Raw genomic sequence first — 24208 nt, 5'->3', positions numbered from 1 at the left:
CAAAGTAGTTCCCATTGTGGGGGCGGGAAGTGGTGAGAAAACTAAGACTTTCAGAGATTCAATAATTTGTCAAAGGCTGAGAGCAAGTAAGCAGTCAGGTGCTTAAGCTCTGAACCAGATCTGGATCTCCAAAGCTCTTGCTTCATGCTTTTAATTATCTATACAACCTGCAGCAGAAGGGGCAGAAGAATGGAGTGAAATACTCCATTTCAGAGACACTATTTAGAGACCCGTCCTTTAGGGGAAAATTTTTTAACATCACTGTGGTAGGAGAATTTTAATCCCTGTAAAGCTAGTTGATGTTGTAAGCCAGAGCTTCACAGACTAAAGATCATATTATATTTCAGGAAACATATTTTATTCTATGGCAAATGGCTCTTCACTAAAGATGGTACTGCCTGGGAGTAAAGAGCGTTTGTATTTGAAAACATGAAGTTTCTTTTTAGGTTACTGATGTTACAGTCACAATGGAGGCCAGATATGAGAGAGAAGAGACAAGGATGTTGAACTTATTTTATTGAGTCCCAGTGTGAGAGACTCTCCTACACAATGAAGAACTGTCCCATCCAGAGAGCAATAGCATCCTTAGAAATACTTTCCTAATGAAGATCTTCTACACATTGGCTGGATGTTCTGAAATTCAAAAGGTATCACCAATGGTACTGTAACTGACGATTCCTTTGCAACATGAAGGATCTGTGCAAAGGGAGACAGCACCTGGGCAGCAGTCTCACCTTCAGGTGGTAAATGTGCTCCTCGGTATCCAGGTCTATGCACTTGGATGACTTCTTCACAGACATCACCGAGAGCCCGACGTCAATGCAGCCATGCAGCTTCTCTCTCTCTATCTGTAGAGGCACAAAGGGGCCCCATGAGAACCACAGTGTTAAAAACCACCGGAACATCCTTGACACTCCTTTCCCTCTCCCTCCCCTTCCATACCCACTAATAGTAAACACAACAGCCACACTTCTCCAGCACTTAGTGTGAGCCAGTGCTAAGCTGAGTGCTGTGCATGCGTCATCCTACTTAACCTAAAGGGGAGACTGGACTGCAGAGGGTTAAGTAACAAGCAGAAGGTGAGGACAGCGGAAAGTTAGCCCTGTGGATTGACTCCCACAGCAGTGAATTCACCTGTTAATGGCACTGCTTCCTGCAGGATTTCTGGGGTCTAAATTCATTTAGAAGTGATTTTAGAAGAGGAGTAACTTTGTTTTCTACCTCTGTGACTCTATTTCTGCTTTGTATTAGTTTCATTTGTACTCATTTTTTAGATTCCACATATAAGCAATATCATATGATCATATTTGTCTTCGTCTATCTGACTTACTTCACTCAGTATGACCATCTCTAGGTCCATTCATTGGCTGCAAATGGCATTATTCCTTTCTTTTTCATGGCTGAGTAATATTTTGTGGGGGGATGGGAAATTGGGAGGTTGGGACTGACATATACACTATATATAAATAACTAGAAAGAACCTACTGTACAGCCAGGGAACTCAATACTCTGTAATGACCTATGTGGGAATAGAATCTAAAACAGTATGGGTGCATGTCTAACTGATTCACTGTGCTGTACAGCAGAATAAAAATTAATTAAACAAAAAATTTTTAAAGCTGAATAAAACATAAAAATTAAAAGAGGAGTAAGGAAGCTAAGACAGGCCACTGTGGGTCAGGCACTATGGCACGTTTCTGCAGGTACCCCTACAGGGTGAGCACCATGAGAGAGGAAGGCAGGAGGAGAGAAGTGCTGGGTGAGAGAGGGACTCTCATGCACGTAGGACCAGCAGTTATCCTGAGCCCCGGTGGGCTGTTTGCCTGGTGTCCACACACAGAGGAATCTCCTGTCACCTTCACCAAGGACTTTCCCCACTAAACCCCTCAGTCCCCATAATAGTGGGAGGACACATCCTGTGTTTTGTTCCTGTTACCTCACTGGGAAGAGGTCTGTCCCCACTCAGAGAACCCCACAGTGCAACCCTAAGACCAGAACCCAGAGCTGGATACCCAGTAGAGTATTGAGAGGGGGCCTCACACCTCCACTTGGTGGGTGAACTGAGCCCACGCAGAACCTAGAGAGGAGACAGAAGGGAACAGGCACCTCTGTTCCCTGAGAGAGAAACACCACCACCCTCATGGTTTCCAGCTAGGGAAATGCAATCCCAAATGTACAGTCTCATCCACGAGCCTACAACCACTGTGTGCATGCTCAGCCGCTCCGTTGGGTCTCTCTGCGGCCCCATGGACTGTAGCCCGCCAGGCTTCTCTGTCCATGAGGATTCTCCAGGCAAGAATGCTGGAATGAGCTGCCATTTCCTCCTCCAGGGATCTTCCTGACCCAGGGACAGAACCTGGGTCCACGGCACTGCGGGCAGATTCTTTACCAATTGAGCCACTATACTGTTGTGCAGTTGCCCAGTCACATCCGACTCTTTGCAACACCAGTGGTTAGATGCCATGAAGTAGGTGGCAATGCCTTAATCATATGCATGTTGTCAGGCTCAAGAGCCTCTTCCATCCTCATCAAGCAGAGTGCTAACCTTCTCTCCTTTCATACAACATGACTACCCTGGAGAATTCTTCAATAGCATGCTGGATTAAGACCACTTACATCAGTTTGGTTCTTGGCATATTTCAAGATTCCTTTGTCCAGATAGAAGAATCTCTGTGGGGAACAAAGTAGAATTCATTAAAATATTCTATTTAAATGTCCTTCTCTTGGTCTCCTTGCTTAGCCTCAAATTAAATATACACACCTAAGAACAGGGCCTGAGTAGGGAATGTGGGTGCAAACAAGGGTGAGTCCCAAGCCAGTTCTTACCTTATGCCAGCCTTTCAAGGGCCATTTTCTCTTTTTCAGCAAAAATCCTTTCTGTATTGGTGGCTCTTGGGTGTAATTCATCTCTCCCCTCAGTCCTTCCACCACTTCCCAGCTGTCCTGTTCCAGTGAAAGAGTTAGGGCTCAGTGATTATCTTTAAATGATTATCAGGCTCAATATATACATATATATCCAATAGTAACATTAAGAAGCACTTGATCCCATTTGTAAATCCATCCAAGATGATGAGATTGGCTGGGTGTGCTGGGGAAAAGAAATCCAGGCTTAATTTATGTACAGTTCTTAGACTTTATAGATTTAATGCTACAATTTAGTGGCATCAAATTTGTCTGTTTTTCAGGAGCTCTCTCTCAGAAGGGAATGTCTCTTCCTCTTCTGGTGCTTGAACCTTGACAACCACAGCTAAAGGTAAGGATTTTGCTGTAAATTCTATTTTTGTTCCCTTGGCATCATCAGTTATTTTCACTCACTACTAGACTTCAGTCTAAATTTGAATCCAAAGCTATAGACATCAAGATGAAAACTGGGCAGGAGGGATGGGGTGGCTGAGAAAATTGGCCCCAAAGCGTGAGACTGCGTTGTGTTGGTAAACACGACGAGTTGTTTGAAATAATGATTTGGGCACACTATCCCCAAATTCTAGGTATTTAAATTGTTGGAAATCTTGAAGCGTCAAAAAGGTGGTTCTGCAACACATATTTGCATCCTCTTTTCCCAGAAATTTTGTTTTCTCTTCTTTTGTTTAAAAAACTTAGGGTGGGGGCAGTGTGGAGGAGGGTACAATTATTGCTCTACTAAGCTGTTTGTAATTTGGGGGGACAAATAGTTATTATAATAAATCTGTCACTGTCAGCTGTTTAGGTTATTTCAACTAATTGGCTAAAAAATAATTTTAAAAGGAATACTAAAGAAAAACACTAAAAGTTCTAAAAAGTTATTTTCAAATGCTTGAAAATGCACATATTCATTGCAAAATTATCCCAAGGTAGACCAAAATTGGCAACACTTCAGTGGTTTTAAAATTTTTTTTTGTTATTATCATCTTTTGTTGAGATATAACATACATGATATGCACAAATCTTAAGACCACAATTTGAAGAATTTACAAACCTATACCTACCATCCAGATCAGAGAGAAAACATTTCTAACACAGGATATTTTAATTTTGACAAACATGCCTTTCCCCTTCACAGGTTTACTGAGCTATTACTGACCTATAATATATGAAGCTTTAAGATGTACAATGAGGTGATTTGATACACTTCTATTCCCTCACATAATTACTGTTTGTGTGTGTGTGTGTGTGTGTGGTGATAACATTTAAGATCTACTCTCTTAATGACTTTCAAGTATATGGTACTGTTAATTATAGTCACCAAGCTATACATTGGCTCCTCAGAGCATATTCATCTTATGGCTGGGAATTTGTACCATTAACCAATATCTCCCCATTCCCTCCACCCTCCACCCCACCCTGACAGCCACCATTCTACTCTCTCCTTCTATGAGCTCCACATCTTTAGATTCTGAATATAAGTGAAAACATGCAGTATTTGCCTTTCTCTGATTTATTTCCCTTAGAAAATGCCCTCAAGCTCCATTCGTGTTGTCATGAAAGGCAGGCCTTTTTAATGGCTGGATAACACCCCATTGTATGTGTATGTATGTACATCTATGGAATGTATGAATGCTTACAATTCCATGGGATACTTATACATCTCACATTTTCTTTATCCACTCACTCATCCAGTGAGCACTTAGATTGTTTCCATGCCATGTCTATTGTAAATAATGCTGCAATAAAAACTGGGGCACAGATATCTCTTTAAGAGACAAATGTGTCATCTGGCCAAATTTCATGTTGAATAACTTGCTCTTAGTCAAATCTCCAGCCCACAGGAAAGTGGTACAGACAGAGGCCAGAGGGGTTGAGAGATGGGCCTTAACAACCTGGGAGCAGAAGCAATTGGACCCAAGTCCTAGGAGGAAGACGGGGAGGGCGTGGAACCACAGCAGTCCTGGGTGCTACAGCTCAGTTTCTGTGTTGTCCTCAAGTCCAACACATGAAAAACACCCGGTGGCCAGAACACTTCCCTACTTTAGTGGCTGAACTCCCTTTGTATAACCGTCCCCAAAGATCTGCCTTATGTCTGACTGCATTTTACTATGAATAAGGCTAAAGCTACAGCCCAGAATTTTGAAACATAGCATTGGTATTCCAGTATCTGGAGTTGTAAAAGTTTAATTCTTCAATGGAAAAAGCAAAACTTAGACTCAACTCTAAGAGGACTTTTCCAGAAAGGCAGCAATTTCAAATGAGATTCTTTATAGCAATTATTACTAATTATTTAAAGTCACTTAAATTTTTAAAAAGTCATTCATACTTACATTCAGACAATCAATAGAGGAGAATGCATAATATTAAGTAATGAGAAGCCACACACACACAAATATTCTGCTCACATTTATTTCAGCTCAAAATACCAGTCCTCAAAAAGTATCTTGCCGGTCAAGATTTTAATGAATCTTTAAAACCAAGTTAAAAATTTAACTTCTTCTAGGAAGCCTTCTTCAGAAGAAAGTACTATTTCATCCCTAGAAACTCCACAAGTATTTCATCTTACCTTTCACCTACTTATGATAGTATATGTGAGGTTTTATCATCCCTAGATGGATAATAGACTCTTTAAGGGTGTAAAGTGTCTAGTTCAGTTTTGATTTCCTCATATGCCTAATCTGCTGTCCAGTGAATACGATGCATCTGATTGACAAATGGATAAACCTGGTCCTAGAATAAGGCTGCAAACAGATTAATGTTGGAATATCATTCACTGGCTTGCATCTGAAGTGTACCAACAAAGGTCTGTATAGTCAAATCTATGATTTTTCCAGTAGTCATGTATGGATGTGAGAGTTGGACCATAAAGAAGGCTGAGCACTGAAGAAAATTGATGCTTTTGATCTGTGGTGTTGGAGAGATTCTTGAGAGTCCCTTGGACTGTGAGGAGACCAAACCAGTCAATCCTAAAGGAAATCAATCCTGAATATTCATCAGAAGGACTGATGCTGAAGGAGCTGAAGTTCCAATACTTTGGCCACCTGATGCGAAGAGCTGGCTCATTAGAAAAGGCCCTGATGCTGGGAAAGATTGAAGGCGGGATGAGAAAGAGATGACAGAGGACGAGATGGTTGAATGGCATCACTGACTCAATGGATATGAGTTTGACCAAGCTCCGGGAGATGGTGAAGGACAGGAAGCCTGGCATGCTGCACTCCATGGGTTGCAAAGAGTCAGACACGACTGAGCAACTAAACAGCAACAACAATACCTCTGGGCCAAATGACTCTTTACAAGTCAAATAGAGCACCATCACACTTGAGAAAGAAGGTGTCATTGTTAAAGGAAATCTAAGGCTCAAAATTCTCTGAAAAGTACTCCAAAGAAATCAAGCTCCTTTGCTTTGCTTAAGACTCCCAGGCAGCACGCGGAGTGCTAATACTGAGATGTGCTAGACCATCATGCACATTTGCTCAAGACATTCAACTGTGCAAAATGTGAATGCCAAGAGGGACTGGATGTTACAGCATACTTAACTGGAAAAGAAGAAAAATGGAATGAGATCACGCTTGTTTAAAAGACAACCAGGATTAAATTTCAAAAAATGTTTCAAGGATTCATGTTAGAACTAGATTTCTCCTGAGCTGAGACACAGTATACATCTAACAATGAGCATGTGTGGAGGGCAGAGGATCAGATTTGGTTTGTTGACTCTTAATAAATAAGCCAGACAGGGTTCACATTTATTACTATAAAACATTATCTTTTTCCCCTCACTTCATCTTCTACCTGGGCTCAGGACATGAAACTCTTACCAGGTTGGAAGAGGCAGATCTAAAGAATTTAAGAAAGTGAAGGCTCTCCTTGACAGAGGGAGACAGCAGTGCAAATGCCTTTTCTGGCTCAACCTCCCAATCCTCCCCCTTCAGCTTCCTTATCTTTCACCATCCTGAAGTCATGAGGCTGAAATCTGAGAGCCAGCATCCAGCCAGTGGTTCTCAGTAGAGGCAGTACTGTTCCCTTAGGCTGTGAAACCTTGGGAGCATTTTTAATTGTCAAAGTGATGGGGTGGGGGTGGGGGTCTCTAGCATCTGATGGCTGGGGACCTGGGATGTTAGATGTCCTGAAATGCCTCAGTCTTGCACAATAAAACAAGTTGTCCCAATATCTGCAAGAGTTTCCAAAGTGCACAGTGACATTTTCATAGCTGAAACCTGTTTATACTTGCCAAAGTATTTTTGCATGCTTTTTAGCACACTGAATTCTTGGGAATGCAACTACTAAATAACAGATAAGATCGTACTTTCTCCTGTTTGGGACTTTACCAACAGTCACCCACCTTTTTGCAGAATCACTGACATCAGTGACAGTCGTGTCACTTGTGTTATATGAGTTATTGATGCATCTCTGTGGGTCTTTATTGGTAGCTGTCACCCCATGTACAGGGGTATCTGACTACTCCATTACATCTTCTAGTGTAGGCATGTCTGGGCTTTTACATATTGAAATGTACACCTTAACATTAACCACTTTCTCTGAAGTTGCCTTTATTTATAACAAAGCACCTTGTTAACATTTTCAAAATTATGTGTGCAAATATATTAGGTGAAAAATCAATTTCACTTAAGTGTAAAAGGTTCACTGAAATATTGGTCACAAAAGGGGACATTAGTATGATGGGGCTAAAAATCACTGCTGATCTTGACACCAATTCTGTGAGAAGGAATGCCAGGCCAGGGAACAATGTAGCAAAATCACTTTGAAACTATAAGGGCTTGATCATTTTTAAGTCAGTCCTTTTGGTTTCATCTTCAAAGTGTATATCTTCCATGTCCCTTTCCCTGTTTCTACATTACCACCCACCACTCCATCAAACCTCACCTTCTAAGACTCCCCACTTCTATGAAACCCCATCAGGTCCTATCCTCCCTGCAATGAAAAAATGAATACAACACATCTGTCATTTTCACTTCTGTGGCTTACTCGTATTTTTCCAGCCTCCCAGAATCTTCTCATGCTTTTTTCCACCCATACAAAAGCTTCAAGATTTTAGCTCAGTGTCTATCTCTTTCCATGAAATCCCTAAATTACCCAAACTACACCAATCATGTATTACTGTAAATTAGAGCAGTGTTGTTGTCCATGGGTTCCTGATAGCTCAGCTGGTAAAGAATCCGCCTGCAATGCAGAAGACCCCGGTTCGATTCCTGGGTCGGGAAGATCCCCCTGGAGAAGGGATAAGCTACCCACTCCAGTGTTCTTGGGCTTCCCTGGTGGCTCAGCTGGTAAAGAATCTGCCTGCAATGTGGGAGCCCTGGTTCTATCCCTGGGTTGGGAAGACCCCCTGGAGAAGGGAAAGGCTACTCACTCCAGTATTCTGGCCTGGAGAATTCCATGGACTGTATAATCTACGGGGCCGCAAAGAGTAGGGCACGACTGAGCGACTTCCACTCACTTTCCCACAGTTTTCTCCGTTATTAGCATCTTGTATTGGGGTGGCACATTTTTTATAAGTAGATGAATCACATCATTATTAACTAAAGTCCATAGTTTATACTAGGGAGTCACTCTTTGTGGCATACAGTTCTAAGAGTTCTGTCAAACAAATAATGCTCATACGATTATATCCACCATTATAATAACAAAATAGTCTCACTTCCCTAAAAATCCACTTCCCTTAACTTTCATCTCCTCTCTTAACCTTCCTTGGAAACCAGTATTTATTGAATGTGGAAACCAAAGAAGAGAGAATTAGGTAACTTCCCCAATGTTGTAGAGTCATTGCAAAATATATATTTTCAATCATTCTGCTACATACTGTAGCACGTTGTACATTCTACTGTAATTTAAATATGCATATTCTCATGATTAATCAGGAGTTAATGCCATGGGGCGGCAGTTGGGGAGGGAGTGGGGTTGGAGTGGGGGAAGTGGTAGCTAAATTCAAGATTCAAAGGCATCTGAAAGAGTTAAGAAGCCCTGCCCTGTGGGTAGAGACAAGCGGGGCTGGGATCCTCAGCAGAGCTGCCATGTCACCCATCCTGCGTCCTCCTGAATGGGGTGGGAAACCAGCCTGTGGGATTTAATGCTGTCAAGGCTTTGCTCAATCCCTTTCTTATATCTGGAATGCCTGCCCCACCTGCTTCTCAGCCTGATGCTTTCTCACTTAGCCCCATACCACCCCCTCCTCGGGACAGAAACTGTCTCCCTTCTCAGCACTTACACTTGCACTTGTCTGTCTCCCTGGCTAGAATGTGAATACCATGAGGACCAAAACTGGGGCTTATTTCTTACAGTCTCACTACCTGTGACACAGAGGCCCTAAATAAATATCTGCTGAACCAATGAGTGTGAGGAGCAAGGGGCTATAAAAAGGGCCCCCACACAGAGCCCTGGGGGTCAGGGACTTTAATAACATGAACTGGATGGGAGTGAATTGGAGCCCAGGACCAAAAAAGCAGAGATAGCATATTGAAAAGCAGAGACATTACTTTGCCAACAAAGGTCCAACTAGTCAAGGCTATGGTTTTTCCTGTGGTCATGTATGGATGTGAGAGTTGGACTGTGAAGAAAGCTGAGTGCCGAAGAATTGATGCTTTTGAACTGTGGTGTTGGAGAAGACTCTTGAGAGTCCCTTGGATTGCAAGGAGATCCAACCAGTCCATTCTAGAGGAGATCAGCCCTGGGTGTTCTTTGGAAGGACTGATGCTAAAGCTGAAGCTCCAGTACTTTGGCCACCTCATGTGATAAGTTGATTCACTGTAAAAGACTCTGATGCTGGAAGGGATTGGGGGCAGGAGGAGAAGGGGACAACAGAGGATGAGATGGCTGAATGGCATCACCGACTCGATGGATGTGAGTGTGAGTGAACTCCGGGAGTTGGTGATGAACAGGGAGGCCTGGCGTGCTGCAATTCATGGGGTCTCAAAGCATCGGACACGACTGAGTGACTGAACTGAACTGAACTGAAAGGCTCCAGGAGGTAGGGTGTGGTTTCCCCCATGCCTCACGCCCTCTGGGACCCAGAAAGAGGCTGCACACCTTGAGCTGAGTGCCCTGAGATGAATGGCGCGGGTGGACCCATGCCCCCAGGGATCACGGCCCTGCTGACACCTCGGGGTGTCGGGCTTAGGGCTCCCTGTGACTATCAGGTGGAGAGAGAAACAGGACAGGCTGGGGGAAGCAGCTTCTTAAGGTCTTTGCTTAAGTTTAACTGAAGTCAGTCTGGCACTGTCATCTGGCATTAAATTCAGTCTGTTTTACTGAACGTCTGAAAGCACCAAATATAGAAAGCTGCTTTGTGGTGGGAAAGGCAGCTAAGCGTTTATTTGTGCTCATTAGCTGGCAAAGTTCATTTCCATCCTGCTGAGTACACGGACTGAAAGCATTTCCCTCTAGCACAGCTGTTTCCACGGTGCACATCTCCTCTGCACCTTTCAAATGCTGGCTTCTCAGTCTCTGCCCTTGCAGTGATGTCAGAAACAGAAAACCATTGAAAACCTTCATTCTTCCTGCAGCTGAAGAGTGTTGTGGAGGGAAGTTTTGTGGGTGCCTCTATCTGGCGTGACTGGAAGTGGGTTGTTTTGATTATTTAGTCTGTTAATCAGGTTTTTAAAATCACAAGGCAACCCCCAGTCTTAAACCATGTGGCACGTACTTTAACATGACTTGAAGGCATGAGTAATCTTCTAAAGCCTCAGGATCATATATTTTATGACTGTACTATGAACACCTGGAAATCCTTGGCAACAGATTTCCAGTTAATATAGTAAGAGCTTCAACTGACGTCAGACCAATTCTGGACTTGTATTTCTATCACTGAGACTTGGAGTTGTTGTTGCTTCTTGTCACTTGTTTCTTCCTCAATTAAGATTTTCCAAACACCAACAGGCCTGATGGAGTAATTAAAAGAACAGAGTTGGGAGGTCAGGTGGGAGTATGTGATCTAATGCAGTGCTTCTCAACTATAGTGAGTATACCAATCACCGAAGACCTTGTCGAAACATAAGAGTTCAGGTTTGTAGAGCTGGATTGAGGCCTGACCTTCTGCACCTGCACAGGTGAGGCTGTTGTTGCTGCTGTTGCATGACAGGTCCACTCTCATACTCTAGACCAGCACACTTACACAGTGTTGTATGTCAATTATGTCTCATTAAAATTGAAGGGAAAAATGCTCCATGGTAGATATTAATATGTTAACCAAACCAATGAAGCAAGTACAGTAGATAACATTAATAATGTTACTATTTATTATCTGTCAGGAAGTGTGTTAAACCACCGTATGTGCATTACTGCACTTAATCTTTGCACAATCTTGCGAGGTTGGATTTATTCATATCCAACTTGAAGAATAGAGATTTGACTCGATAGGCTCTGAGTATAAAACCAGGACCTATGGTAAGAATGATAAGGCCCTGGATTCCAGCTCTGCATAAAGGATGACTGTCTGATTATCTCATAGTGCTATGAAAAATAATGGAAACAAGGACTATGGAAGAGTAAATTCCTCAGTCACTGGGGAGTTTCGTCAAAGGCTGGCAGAGGTGCTACCGAGGGATTCGACCACACACAGAGCTTCTCTGCTCAAGATCCATTCTGGACAAGATGACCTACAAGTGTATTAGAGTTCATCTGAAGCCATTGCCTCCCCTAAACTCAGCACTACTTTCTTCGCAAGCAGTCTGTCTCTGACAGCGCATTCCAGCACTTAGCACCCATGTGTGTTGACCAAGATGACAGGACAACTCTGTCCACCCATGGGACTCAAGAGTCTGCTGAGTTTTTTCCAGGGAGTACAGTAATGATTAGTTATTCCCTATAGAGTCATGAAATATTTCTTTTTAAACCCCAGAGTTTAAAGGAGAAATGTGGAAGTTATCTACCTGGGTCTCATTTTAGAGATGAGGAATCTAAGAGAAATGATCTTCTCAGGACCACGAAAATGAGTAAAGGACTTCTGAGGACCAGAACTCAGCCCACTGACTCTGACTCAGACTCATTACCTTTCCTCTACCCCTTCTGAGGAATGAGCTTGTTTGCACAATCGCAGTCAGCCTAGTGTAGGAGATGCTGCAGGAGCTCACCATGAGGACATGTGATACCAGGGAAGATCTCTAAGGGGACTCTTCTGTGAGTGGGGCTGGACCAGAGGCACAAAGGTGGGAAGACTTCTACGTGGTTTTATTTGAAATACCTCCTACAACTGTTCAATATTTTATCTTTAAATTTTTTTAAAAAATCGTACTTTTTTGGACTTAGCAAGGAGATCTCCACTTTGATGTCTGAGCCCTGGAGAGAAACACAGACACTTTGTATTTAGATAGAACACTTCTGTACTCTAAAGTCAGGGTAACCACACTCCTTCAGAAAACCTCCATTGCTGGATGGCACTAGCTGATAACTGTGTTTTCTCTTCCAGCTCACCCAAAGCTATTTTTTCAGAGCTAATTGAAATTAATCAAAGTAGAAGTACATTCTGACTAATTAATGCATACATGATTTAAAAATCATAGGAGAAGGTGCCATATGTTTAGCACAAGAAACACCCTTATCCTTGATCCAAATCATTAGTGACTTTCTTTCATTGTTCTATATAAATAACTGACTCTCATCATGAGAACCTGGCGTCAGGTTAAGATCCCGGAGAGACTTATGAATCAAAGAAGGAATGGCTTTTTTGTTAAGTAGGTTATATTCTATTTACAACTGAGCTTCTTTTAAATAGGGGAGTCTCAAAGGTCTAAGGTTAGCACCAGGTACTAAGATGCAAAAATGTGAAACCAAGTGCTAGCCTCCAAAAAGTTAATAGACATTAAAAATGAAGAAACACCACAAGGTCGAAGCCTTGTAAATGCCAAATGGGAGACACATATAAACCCACTACAGATTCCTGTTCCCAGGCAGGCATGAGCTCAAGTGGGGCTGGATCCACCTGAGTGGAATGACTTGAGCTGGAACATGAAGAAACACTGACAAAGAGTGAGAAGCAGGGTTTCTGAGGCTACCCTGACAAAGTACCACAACCTGGGTGTCTTAAAACAACAGAAATTTGTCCTCTCACAGTTCTGGAGGCTGGAAGTCCAAAATTAAGGTGTTAGCAGGGCTATGCTCCCTCCAGAGGCTCTGTGGAGAATGTGTGTCTTAACGTGAGCAACTGCAACAAAATGGCCCAGACTGCGAGACGAGCCCAGGTCAAGGGGCTAGCAGATTCGGCTCCTGTGAGAACCCGCTCCCTGTCCTGGAGACAGCTGCCTTCTTGCTGTCTGCTCCCATGGCAAGAGGCTCTGTGTCGCTCCTTTCTCATAATGGTATTAATCCCAGCGTGAAGGCACCACTCTCATCTAAGCCTAATTACCCCCACTTAAAAATGCCGTCATGTTGAGGGTTAGGGCTTCAACATATGAACTGGGAGCAGGGGAGTGGGGAGACACAGATACAAACACTGTACGAGTGTTTCCTGGCTCTTCCAGGCTCCAGGAGAATCAGAATTCTTCGACTGGTAGCCCCATCACTCCAATCTCTGCCTCCATCTTCTTACACCTGCCTCTACATGCCTGTCTTTTCTCTGTGTGTTACCTATGAGGACGCCGGTCATTGAATTTGGGTCATTAAGCCAGGATGCTCATCTCAAGATTCTTAAGTTATGTCTTTTATGAAATAAGATAACACTGACAAGTTCCAAGGACTGGGGGAGAGACCATTTAGCCTATTACTCAGGGCAAGAGGGACCACTCTGCTAGAGACTGCCAGGAAAGTGACTCATCTGGGGTGAGAATAGAGAGGTGATTTTGGTTGTGGTGGGAGCTTAGGTAAGGTGCAGAGGGAGACACGTTGGACTCAATGGTAGGGCCAGGGTGTGTGGGACCATAGAGAGATATGAGATTATTCCAAGGAAACCTCCTCTCTTGCCTCTGTCCTATTTATTACGTGCTTACTTCTGGACCTTTAGTATTTTAATAGCATCATAGACTCAGACTTTCCCCTCTCTGGGGGAAAAAAAACGGTTGAGTCAGTTTGTGTCACATTTGCCTCTATAGCTCTCAGAGATAAGTCCAGTAACTGCAAAACTAGTAAGCTGTGCTCTCAGCAAAAGCATCTGAGGCAGGTTCTGCCTTCCTGTAACTTGCACTATGACCAGGGCCAATTGTAAATAAACACATCGATTCTCTTAAGGTTCCCCTTGTGGTTTCTACCAAACTTGTGGTTCTAAAACCCACCAAAATACATTTGCTCTGCTACTCTAGAATTGCAGATCAGTTTCCATGGTCCAGCAACTTCCAGAAGTGTTTGAATATTCAGTTTGGTTTCTTGTGCTCTTCAGAGTGTGGAAGGCAGCTAACTGGCATTAGGTAGGCATGCAAAGTGACACGGAAATCCTGATTATTTAAATACATCATTTTAGCCAAAGTTTTCATTTCTTCCTATAGCAAATGTTTGCTTTTTCTTTACAAGACTTAGGGTAGAAATATAGAGAACTGAGTCTTGTATCTTTGCCTTTCCTATTTTCAGTGCATAATGTCACAACCATGGGTATGACCAAAGCCTAGACTGTAAGGAAAAGTAAAATGCTCAGAAGGTGGGAAGGGGGGGATTCCAAAAAACTACGATGGAACTGTATAGGTAATTATTTTTCTCTGTTGGAACCACCAGAAAAATAACAGCTCTAGACAAACAGACCTGGAGGATCCTTTTGATTGCTTCCCGCATCCGTGTTATTCTTGCCACTGCATGTACAGAGGTTTTGGCTTCTGGAGGTTTGTTTAAACAACAATCATTTGTATACAGGACACAAGGAACTGGAGTTAACTTCTAAAGAAGCCTTGCAGCATCAAAACAAACCCAGTGTTCTTCAAATATATAGGTGCCTGACCCTCTACCACTTATTAGCTGTGTAACTCTAAATCAGCAGTTAACTGGGCCATACTTTCTCTCTGAAGTGTAGAAAAATACAGACCTCATTGGATTGTTTTGAAACTCCAAAGGAGAGTAAGAAAGGATGTTGTGAGCTCGAATGATGCTATCAGTTGCTTATTAACTTCTAGAGTCCCTGGCTGATTTTTCTTCTCAGAGCAGCCTAGACAGAAGCCAGACTGCCTCGCAGCTCAAGGATGAGACAGGGAAGCAGTTGCTGCGGCAGTACTGCTTGAGGGCTCCTGAAACTCCCGCTTTTGGAAGGTCAATCTGTAGCAAACACTTACATAGCCCTTATGATGCTATGTAAGCACTTACTACGCGCAGACTCTCTTCTAACTTAAACAACTGGCACAGCCTTATAAGAAACCTAGATACAGAGGGGTCAAGGACCTTGCCCAAGGTCAAACAGCTTACAAACAGTCCATGATTTAAACTCAGGCTATTTGCTCTCAAGCAACTTCATGCTCTTTGCCTTTTATTTTCTGTGACCATCACAGAACAGTGTGATGCAATCATGCCACTCCCAAGCCACTCTTCCTTGAGGAGTCTTTCTCGTGGTATTTATTCAGTCTATACTTACAAAAGACAGCAGGTAAATTTCAGCATCGAAAGACAATACAAATTAAAAGAAACGAATGGGACTACATATTTTCAGTACCCAGATAGCTGAAATTACAAACACCTGAACATTACAGCTTTAATTCACTCTTCTTGGCAAATTGTCTCCCGTTCAACTCCTGTAGTTTTAAGGGTTCTGGCACCAAGCCCAGCCAGTATGGGCTCCCTGGAGTGCAGCAAAATCTAAGAGCTTGCATAAATAAATCCTCATCAGGTGACCCTGGGAGAGCTCAAAGTTCCACTTCAGATTACCCCGGGGACAAGAGGGCAACAAGAACAAATTGCATACTTGTATGGAGATTTATGTAGCGACAGGCCTCTCCGTTTCAAATCTCCTGCAATAATGAGTGAAGCACTGGTTATATTATTTTGGAAGGATTCATTTCCTGATTTCTTACACAGCAAATGCTACAACGCATTAAAAAAAAAATCACGGAAGCTATGTTGTCTTTATAATTCAGTCTTCCCAATCAGAGCGATCTCTCGTTTGTAGTGGTCTGTTCAGCTGTCCTGTCGTTAGTAGCTTCACATCCCCTGCTCATGGTCTTTTAATAATAGGTTCTCAATGGATAATGAAGAAAGAAAACTTAGGATATATAGAACTCTTTCAAAAAGGACCAAAAAAATTATAATAATAAAGGAGAAAGAGAGAGAAAAAACCTATTCATTCAACTCTAGCACAATCTGGCTTCTGAAATGTGTTACTTTGAAAGTTCTAGGAAGGAAATGTAAGGGGGCAGTGGGAAAAAGACAAGAGGAAATTACTCATGCTTTACAAGTTTCGAAATAGCAATTCTCTCTCCCACTTAGACATCTCTTAATATATGTACAGAGCTTTGTGAATTGCAATCTTTCTACCTAGTAACCACATGCTTATTCACTCATTTAATCCACCCTTATCAAATGTCTAGCATGTGCTAGCTTAGGTACTTCGTATTTATTATTTCACTTAGATCTCAAAAGGAAGCAAAATTACCTATATATCACAGCTGAAAAAAATCAAGGCTCAGAAGTTTTCTATTACATGACAAGGTCATCCAGCTAGCAAAAAGCAGAGCCAATGTGAACACAAGTCAGTTTCAACAAAGACAGTCTTCTGTTCCATACTTTCCAATAGAGCAGGTTGTTCGGAGAAAACATTTAGAGATTTCATCACTAAAAAAAAGAAAAACTCAACACAGAGATCTCTGTTCATTTTTTGAAATCCTTGTTAAGATGTCTGTCACTAGAAGGAGGGAGCTTGGGAACGTGTAATTTTTTGCTCCTGTTCCCCACGTGTCCCTGGCCATACATTCCAATCTGCCCTTGAGACAGGGATATTTGCTGCTGGTGTTCAGTAAATTCAGCCCAATAATTTGCAGTTGCTATGTACAAAGCCCTGTGCTGGTGCCATGAGAGCTCAAAAGATGTGTAAATAAGACCCACGACTCAAAGAACCATATACTCATTCAACCAGTGAATTAACCAAAGGAAAGGACAGAACAGGACTGTGTTAAGCATAGTATTAGCCAAACCGAAGGTTCTCAAACAGAACATTTGTAAAGGCTTCTCTCAACTCCTGTCTGTAGGCCTGAAAGAACTGGAGTACCCTTTTTCTCTGTTCCTGTTTTCTCATGAACAGACTTGAACCAGCCTTTCACACCCCCCACTCCAAGGAAACCTCTTGGCAATGTCACCAATGACCTCCATCATCAATGGTCATTCTCAGCTTCACTTTGACCTATCAAGCAGCCACTTTAAAGTATTGCAATTCACATAAATTGCATGTATGTTGGAAATTACGTACAGTGAGCATATAGTATTAATTTTCTAAAAATTATTTTTAAAGAGATAAAGCAATAAATGATTCAAGGAAAATCACAAAATTCTAAAAAGCAGAACAGTTTCACATGAATCAGTCTAGCTAAAGGGGAGAGCTGAGCCAAAGTCTGAGATGAGAAGAACAGTGAAGCAAAGACTGACTTTGAACACTACAAGGAATGGGGTATGAAGATAATAGTCAGAAGGGACCAACAATCTATTCTTCATATAAGCTGAGTTCCTTTAGTTGGGGATTTCCTGCAAGGAGAATAGATTCCTACTGAGTTAAAATGCTATATCTGAAAGATGGTCTACTTCAAAGAGATCCACTTCTTGTGCAGAGTCCTTAAAATGAGAGTATTTCAGTTCTGGGTCTGTAATTGGCCAAAGTAAAGGGAGCTCATTAATAATTGTTTGTAAAATTTACTGAGGACCTTTCTCCAGTGAGTTTCACTGGCTAAAAGCCAGTGAAAATACTAAATATTCTCTCTCATCCCTATAGAGGAAATGGGAGGTGAGTTTTGTCTCCATTTAATAGATGGAGAACTGAGGTGAACCTCACTTGACGGAAGTTCCTCCAATGGCAGAATATAAAGACTGTAGTAGTCATCTCTTGATTTCAACCTGCTAATATCAGTAAGGGGTGAAAATGTGGCACCCACACTACCATTCACCTTGCCTGTGCCCACAGCCATAGCTGAAAATAGGGCATTCTCTCCCACTGAACCCAGACTCAACTGCAGAATACTTCTCAACACAATGCTCTAAGTAGCAGCTACCGATAGCTAGGTGCTGGCATGGGGAAAAGTGAAACACACACACCCATGCAAGGACAAGGCTGAGCAAAACAGAATGTAGTCAGAATTTAATTCCTGTTTTCTCTTGTTTTAGGTACAAGTTATGCCAGACGTTCAATATATCAAATATAGCTCATATATTTTAAACTCTATTACATTCTTCTCTAAAAGTACTTTGTTAATGTGTATAAAATAAGATACATTGTAAAAGTACACATTCATATACACATTGAATACTTCTGTGGACTTCTGCACAATACTACAGAGGTATGGGTAGGTACATGTATGATAGCTGCAAAAGTTTCTGGGACACAAAGTAGAACTCTTCACTATGAAATTTTAGGTTTTCTACAAATAGGAATGAAACTCAAAGTAATGTCAACTATAATAAAAATAAATGTTAATATGAATTCAGCACCTACTATGAATCTAACCCTAGATTAAATGCTTTAGTTCTAATCCTCACAATAATCCTATGAGAAAAGAATGATTATTCTAATTTCATTGATGACAAAACTGAAGTTTCAGAGAATCTAAGGGGGTTGCAGAAACAAATATCAAGTGGAACCAAGATTGGAGAGCTCAAGTTCTAATCACTAGGCATAAGTTCCTAAAATTATCTTGATAAAATTATATTTATGGGCTGTTCCCACCGACGAAACGAGGCATTCTGTATATGAAATTTCAAGAGTCCTAGTATTCAAGTTGAAAGATCACAGAACTCTTTTGCTTGGGTTTTCAAGGCTGTAAATTGTAAACTACATCTTAGATTCAATTTGTAGAAGTGAAAAACACAGATCACATTTAACACCCAGATATCATCATTTTATCCTTTAAGGAAGCAAAGTCCTCTAACAGATATTTGGAAAGGAGAGTATCCACACATAAATGAGGGCTCCTTGAGATTTTATGTGAGGAGGTTCTTGGATAGGAAAAACAAGTTCAAGTTCAGTTCAAGAAACAAGGACAAGGGCAACTTCAGTGGGAGGAACCGAGAGAAAGCCAGGTGGCTGGCATATAGAGACCTAATGTCACCTGGTGATGGTGGTGAGAATTTATATGAAAATGACTCTAGAAGACCAAGTCTTTCAGCCAAGGTTATACTGAAAGTTTATACATTTAATGCCGCTTCCCTGTCACCATATGAGCTCCAAACATGAAAAATATACAAAGATATAAAAATGTAGGGTTTTTTCCCTTTGGTATGTCTGTGATTAAAAAAAAAAAAAAAAAAGAAAGATTAATTATCTCATGGATAAGACACAAAACAGAAATGCAAAGAATACTGCAGACAGAGGTGTCCAGGAGTTCTACTCCTGTGTGCTCATAAAGCGGAAAATATCCCCAGAAAAAGGCTGAGACCTGAGCTAGCTTACTGCTGGAAATCAGAGAATGTGGAGGGGGAAGCTGTACACCATGATGAAAGACTTTACAATCTGCCTATCCAGGGAGATGGCCGGAGGCAGACAGCCTCAGCATCCAGATCTGACCATGCTGCATGCTGGCCTGGTAGTGGTTCTTAGATAGTCATAGTCGCTGTGAACAGAAGTCCCAGCTAGAAACAGAAGATTTCACTCTGGACTGGGGTCATCAGAGATAGGAAGTAGGTAATAGGAAATTCTGAGCTAGGGCAGGATGAGTACAGAGAGAGGGATAGGGGGAAAGCAAGTGCAAAATCACACCCTAAACTGTAATTCCAAAGCACATGAGAAACACTAGCATTAATGAAGATGGCCAGTAAATTTAACATCTGACTTATCTCTTCCAGATGGAATTAACAGAACCTAGAAATGACTTTAATCTGGAGCTTTAAAAACAAGTAGGTTGTTACACAGATTACCTTCATTGGCTGCATTTTAAAATTCCTCAAATAAAATTTCTTATTATATCTAAATCTTAAAGTTTTAAATGTTGAACTTGAACTATCCAGAGACTGGAAACGCAGCGTTATCATTATATTTAGCATCTGAAAGACCCCTGGATCAGGCTGTGTTCCCTAAGAGTCATGAAGTAAGAACTTCCATGGTCCCTGCATTTCTGCAGTATGTTCAGAGACTAAAAGACCAGCGCGGGATGGTGTGTGATGGAGAAATGGACATGAATTGCCAAGGTGGACAACACAGAGGGAAAAGCTGAGCCAATCCTATAGCAGAACATTTATTTTGACAGAAGGATGGAAAAATGGACATAATAAGAAAAGATCCCTAAAAAATAAACATGGCTTTATAACTAGATTCTGGAGAAGGAAATGGCAGCCCCCTCCAGTATTCTTGCTTGGAGAATCCCACGGACAGAGGAGCCTGGTGGGCTACAGTCCATGGGGTCGCAAGAGTCGAACACAACTTAGCAACCACACCACCACCACCACCATGACTAGATCCAGGTTAAAGGTGGAATGCTTTGCCGTGCTACGTGCTCAGCTGCTTCAGTCACGTCTGACTCCTTGCAACCTCATGGACTGTAGCCTGCAAGCCTCCTCAGTCCGTGGGATTTTTTTCAGGCAAGAATACTGGAGTGGGTTGCCACTCCCTCCTCCAGGGGGTCTTCTTGACCCAGGAATTGAACCTGTGTCTCCTGGTTGCAGGTGGATTCTTTACCGCTGAGCCACCAGGGAAGACCCAGAGTTAGAATAAACTTATTAAAGTCTCTATCTTCTCTGCCACAGAGCAAAAGTAAGTATTGATATTTATAAAGCAAAATTACACGCACATTAAATTGAGAGATCCTAAATATAAATGATGACCATTTGATGAATGAATGGCTGAATGATCAACCCATTCTAAGTCAGAAAAAAACAGTGAGGCATTACGCATATTCTTCTTACTCTTTATGTTGGAACTCAAAAATAAAAGCTCTGTGAAAAACCAAATCAATCAGTTTCCAGTAACACATCAAAAACGTTTCTGTGGTATCCAGTCCTAGAATTTCATTTCCCTGCTCCAACTGCTATGCTGTTATATATAAGCACTGGCTGCTTGAATGAATCACATGCTATCCCTTTATCCAAAGAGGACACAGGAATAGATGCTACTAAGTGCAAAACACTGGGGGAAAATAATACACTTTGCTTTAATCCCAACCAGATTTGTGGCTGACGGAAAGAAACCCTCCCATGCAAAGCTGACAAACAGGGTGAGATTAGCCACCCTCATGAAACTAGAATTCCTAGGGAGCCATGATGTATTCTGGAGGAGGGCATGGCAACCCACTCCAGTAATCTTGCCTGGAGAATCCCATGGACAGAGGAGCCTGGAGGGCCACAGTCCATGGGGTCGCAAAGAGTCGGACACAACTGAGCGACTAAACATAGCACAGCACAGCACATGACGCATTAGACAAGGAATAATTATCGTCATTTGTTTTTAACCCCAGAAGGAGGTGACGACAGTAATGGGTGAAAAAATTATTCTTCTTAACCTCTCAGGGGAGACCTTGGAGAACTCCCCAGATGCCCCTATGGTAAAATCTCATTTGTCTGGAATTATAGATTCTAATGCTACAAAGCAGTATTGAGAGGTGACAAGCTCCCTATCTGAGGCAGTGTTGGAATGGAAAGACCCGTGATGACGTGTCATAAATGTGTGGATGTGCCGGAGGTGGGTGGTTGCTTGATTGTTGCTTCCACATCTGGAATCAAAGACTCAGGGTCAATTTAGGTCAGTGCATCCCATGGAGGAAAGGCAAGACCAGCACAGCCTACAGATGTTGCAAAGGCTCTGAGACCACTTTGGCTGTTAAACCCGCAGCTTTTGGACAGCCCACTCTCTACTTAACTGAAGGTGAAAGAATTATAATGATTAATGTGCATTTACTGCCATGGATCTAAAACCAGCAAATTCTGCCAACAGGGATTTTTTAAGAAAGGAAAGCAAGGAACAACATATAATTAGCTGACAGTTATTTAGGAGTTAATTATTCAGTCCTTTGTTTCACTTCTTCCTACTTAATTCCTTTTGACCACTTCTCTGTTGACTTGCTTCCCTTGCCCATTAGAGAAGTGAAGCAGGTAAGACTCTAAGTTATAAGGGGGCATTCTGTGGTGGGAAGCAGTCATAAAAGGTTTGGTAAAGGGAAGGAAAGGAGAACAGGAGGATATTATAATTACTGGAAAAGTGATTGTTTGCTTTTTTGTTTTGGTTAGCGGGGTAGAAAGTGTGGGCTCTGAAGTCAAACAGAATGAGCTTTGGTTTCTTGTTTCTGCCACTGAATACACAATCTGTGTGTCCTCAGGCAGAATAACTTCATGGGTCTGACTCAGCTTCCTTACAGAGAAAACAGGAATATCAATATCTGTGTTGGAAGACAGTGGCAACAATTGAATAAAATAATGCAAAGAGCCAAATACAAATTTTCCCATCCAGCAGACTCTCAAGCTACATTATGAAAATTATCTAAAATTTACTCCTCTCAGATAACTGCTGCTGCTGCTGCTAAATCGCTTCAGTCGTGTCCAACTTTGTGTGACCCCATAGACAGCAACCTACCAGGCTCCCCCGTCCCTGGGATTCTTCAGGCAAGAACACTGGAGTGGGTTGCCATTTCCTTCTCCAATGCAGGAAAGTGAAAAGTGAAAGTGAAGTCACTCAGTTGTGTCCAACTCTTTAGCGACCTCATGGACTGCAGCCTACCAGGCTCCTCCGTCCATGGGATTTTCCAGGCAAGAGTCCTGGAGTGGGGTGCCACTGCCTTCTCAGATAACTAAGATATGACTAAAAGTGAATGTTCCTAAAATGAGAAGTAGGAGTTCCTAAGTAAATGTACACATTTTAATCTGCAAACTTCTTGATTTAAATTTGCTCTTGAAATTTCCATTAAAATTTACCTGTCGACTTCCTTGCTTGGAAGAGCAGCTGCTTGTGCTCCTTGAAGGTGAGACCAACTTTTGCGATACCGCAAGGCTCTTCTCATCACTCATCTTGAATGGCGTGTCACTTGGCCTCAGTGTAGTCAGAATGCCATCAGAAGACAGTGGAGCAGGGAGTATGGATATGGAAGTCCCACACAGGCAGGTGGCTCAGCTTTTATCCAATATGTTTTAAAACCATTTTGGATGCCCTAGAGGAAATCCCTAAAACGAAAATAAAAGAATTAGCAAAAAAGTCCCAGGCATCAGACATCATCTATAATTAGCCACTGAATGTCTGAAAGTTGTTTATCTACACTACAGATTACAGAGCCATGATGGTTAGTCATATCAGGGGCTGGAAAGGAAAAGATACTTTATACCTATCTCTTACTGAAAATTATGGTGGTGGTTTTTCATATATGTGGTTTTTCATGTAGCTCTGCAATATGACAGGCTTAAGAACACTAGTAGAAAATCTGAGTCCAGACACATAGAAAATCTGTACCATAAAAAAAATCCCAAATCACAGTGAGATACCACTTCACACCCATGATGATAGATATAATCAAAAACCTGAAAAATAACAAGTGTTGGAAGAAAGTGGAACCTCCAGGTATTCCTTCTAGAAATTCAAAATGGTGCAGCTGTAATTGACAACAGTCTGGCAGATTTTTAGAAGTTAAACAGAATTATCCTATGATTCAGCACTTACACTCCTAAGTATATACCAAAAGAATTGAAAAAAGTATTTTAACAAAAATTTGTACAAGAAGGTTCACAGCAATGCTATTTACTCACAATAGCCAAAGGTAGAAATAACCCAAATGTCCATCAACTGATGAATGAATAAATTACATACTGTAAATGATAGGGGTCTGGATGTTTGTGCCTCCCCCCAACTCCACCATCCAAATTCATATGTTGAAATCCTAATGCCCAACGAGACTGTATTAGAAGGTAGGGGTTTGGGGAGGTGTTAGGTCCTGAGGGAAGAGCCCTCATGAATGGAATTACTACCCTTATGAAAGAGACCCCAGAAGTCCCCAGCCCCTTCCACCATGTGAGGCTACCATGATAAGCCTGCCACCCAAAGAGGGTACTCTGACCATACTGACATCTTCATCTTGGACTTCCAGCCTCTAGTCCTGTGAGGAATAAATTTTTATTGCTTATATGCCATCCGGTCTGCAACATTTTGTTAGAACAGCCCAAACAGACTAAAACAGTATATTCACACAATGGAATTATTTATTCAGGAATTAAAAGGAATGAAGTACTGACACATGCTATAATGTAAATGAGCCCTAAAAACATTATGCTAAATGAAACA

At 41.9% G+C, this 24208-nt stretch overlaps 1 protein-coding gene and 1 non-coding gene across 5 annotated transcripts in view; both read right to left on the bottom strand.

The window, feature by feature from the left end:
• The window catches only part of OSBPL3 (oxysterol binding protein like 3), a 98616-nt gene extending 75500 nt beyond the window's left edge, over window positions 1–23116 (bottom strand). For all 4 annotated transcript variants that reach the window (XM_040259761.1, XM_040259763.1, XM_040259762.1 and 1 more), the window contains exons 1-4: window positions 22855–23116; window positions 2827–2943; window positions 2617–2670; window positions 735–848 (exon numbers count right to left, since the gene is read on the bottom strand). In XM_040259761.1, coding sequence (XP_040115695.1) covers window positions 735–848; window positions 2617–2670; window positions 2827–2943; window positions 22855–22947 — 378 coding nt within the window. In that variant the 5' untranslated portion in view covers window positions 22948–23116. The remainder of the gene's footprint in view (window positions 1–734; window positions 849–2616; window positions 2671–2826; window positions 2944–22854) is intronic.
• On the bottom strand, window positions 2442–2567 carry LOC120878299. The gene has a single exon (XR_005724507.1). It is a non-coding gene; the product is annotated as a U6atac minor spliceosomal RNA (small nuclear RNA).
• Window positions 23117–24208: the final 1092 nt, after the last annotated feature.

The sequence above is a fragment of the Oryx dammah genome, unplaced genomic scaffold (assembly GCF_014754425.2).
Source record: "Oryx dammah isolate SB20612 unplaced genomic scaffold, SCBI_Odam_1.1 HiC_scaffold_18, whole genome shotgun sequence".
NCBI lineage: Eukaryota > Metazoa > Chordata > Mammalia > Artiodactyla > Bovidae > Oryx > Oryx dammah.
The sequence above is the reverse complement of the archived record's forward strand: the minus strand, read 5'-3'. Positions and strand labels throughout refer to the sequence as shown.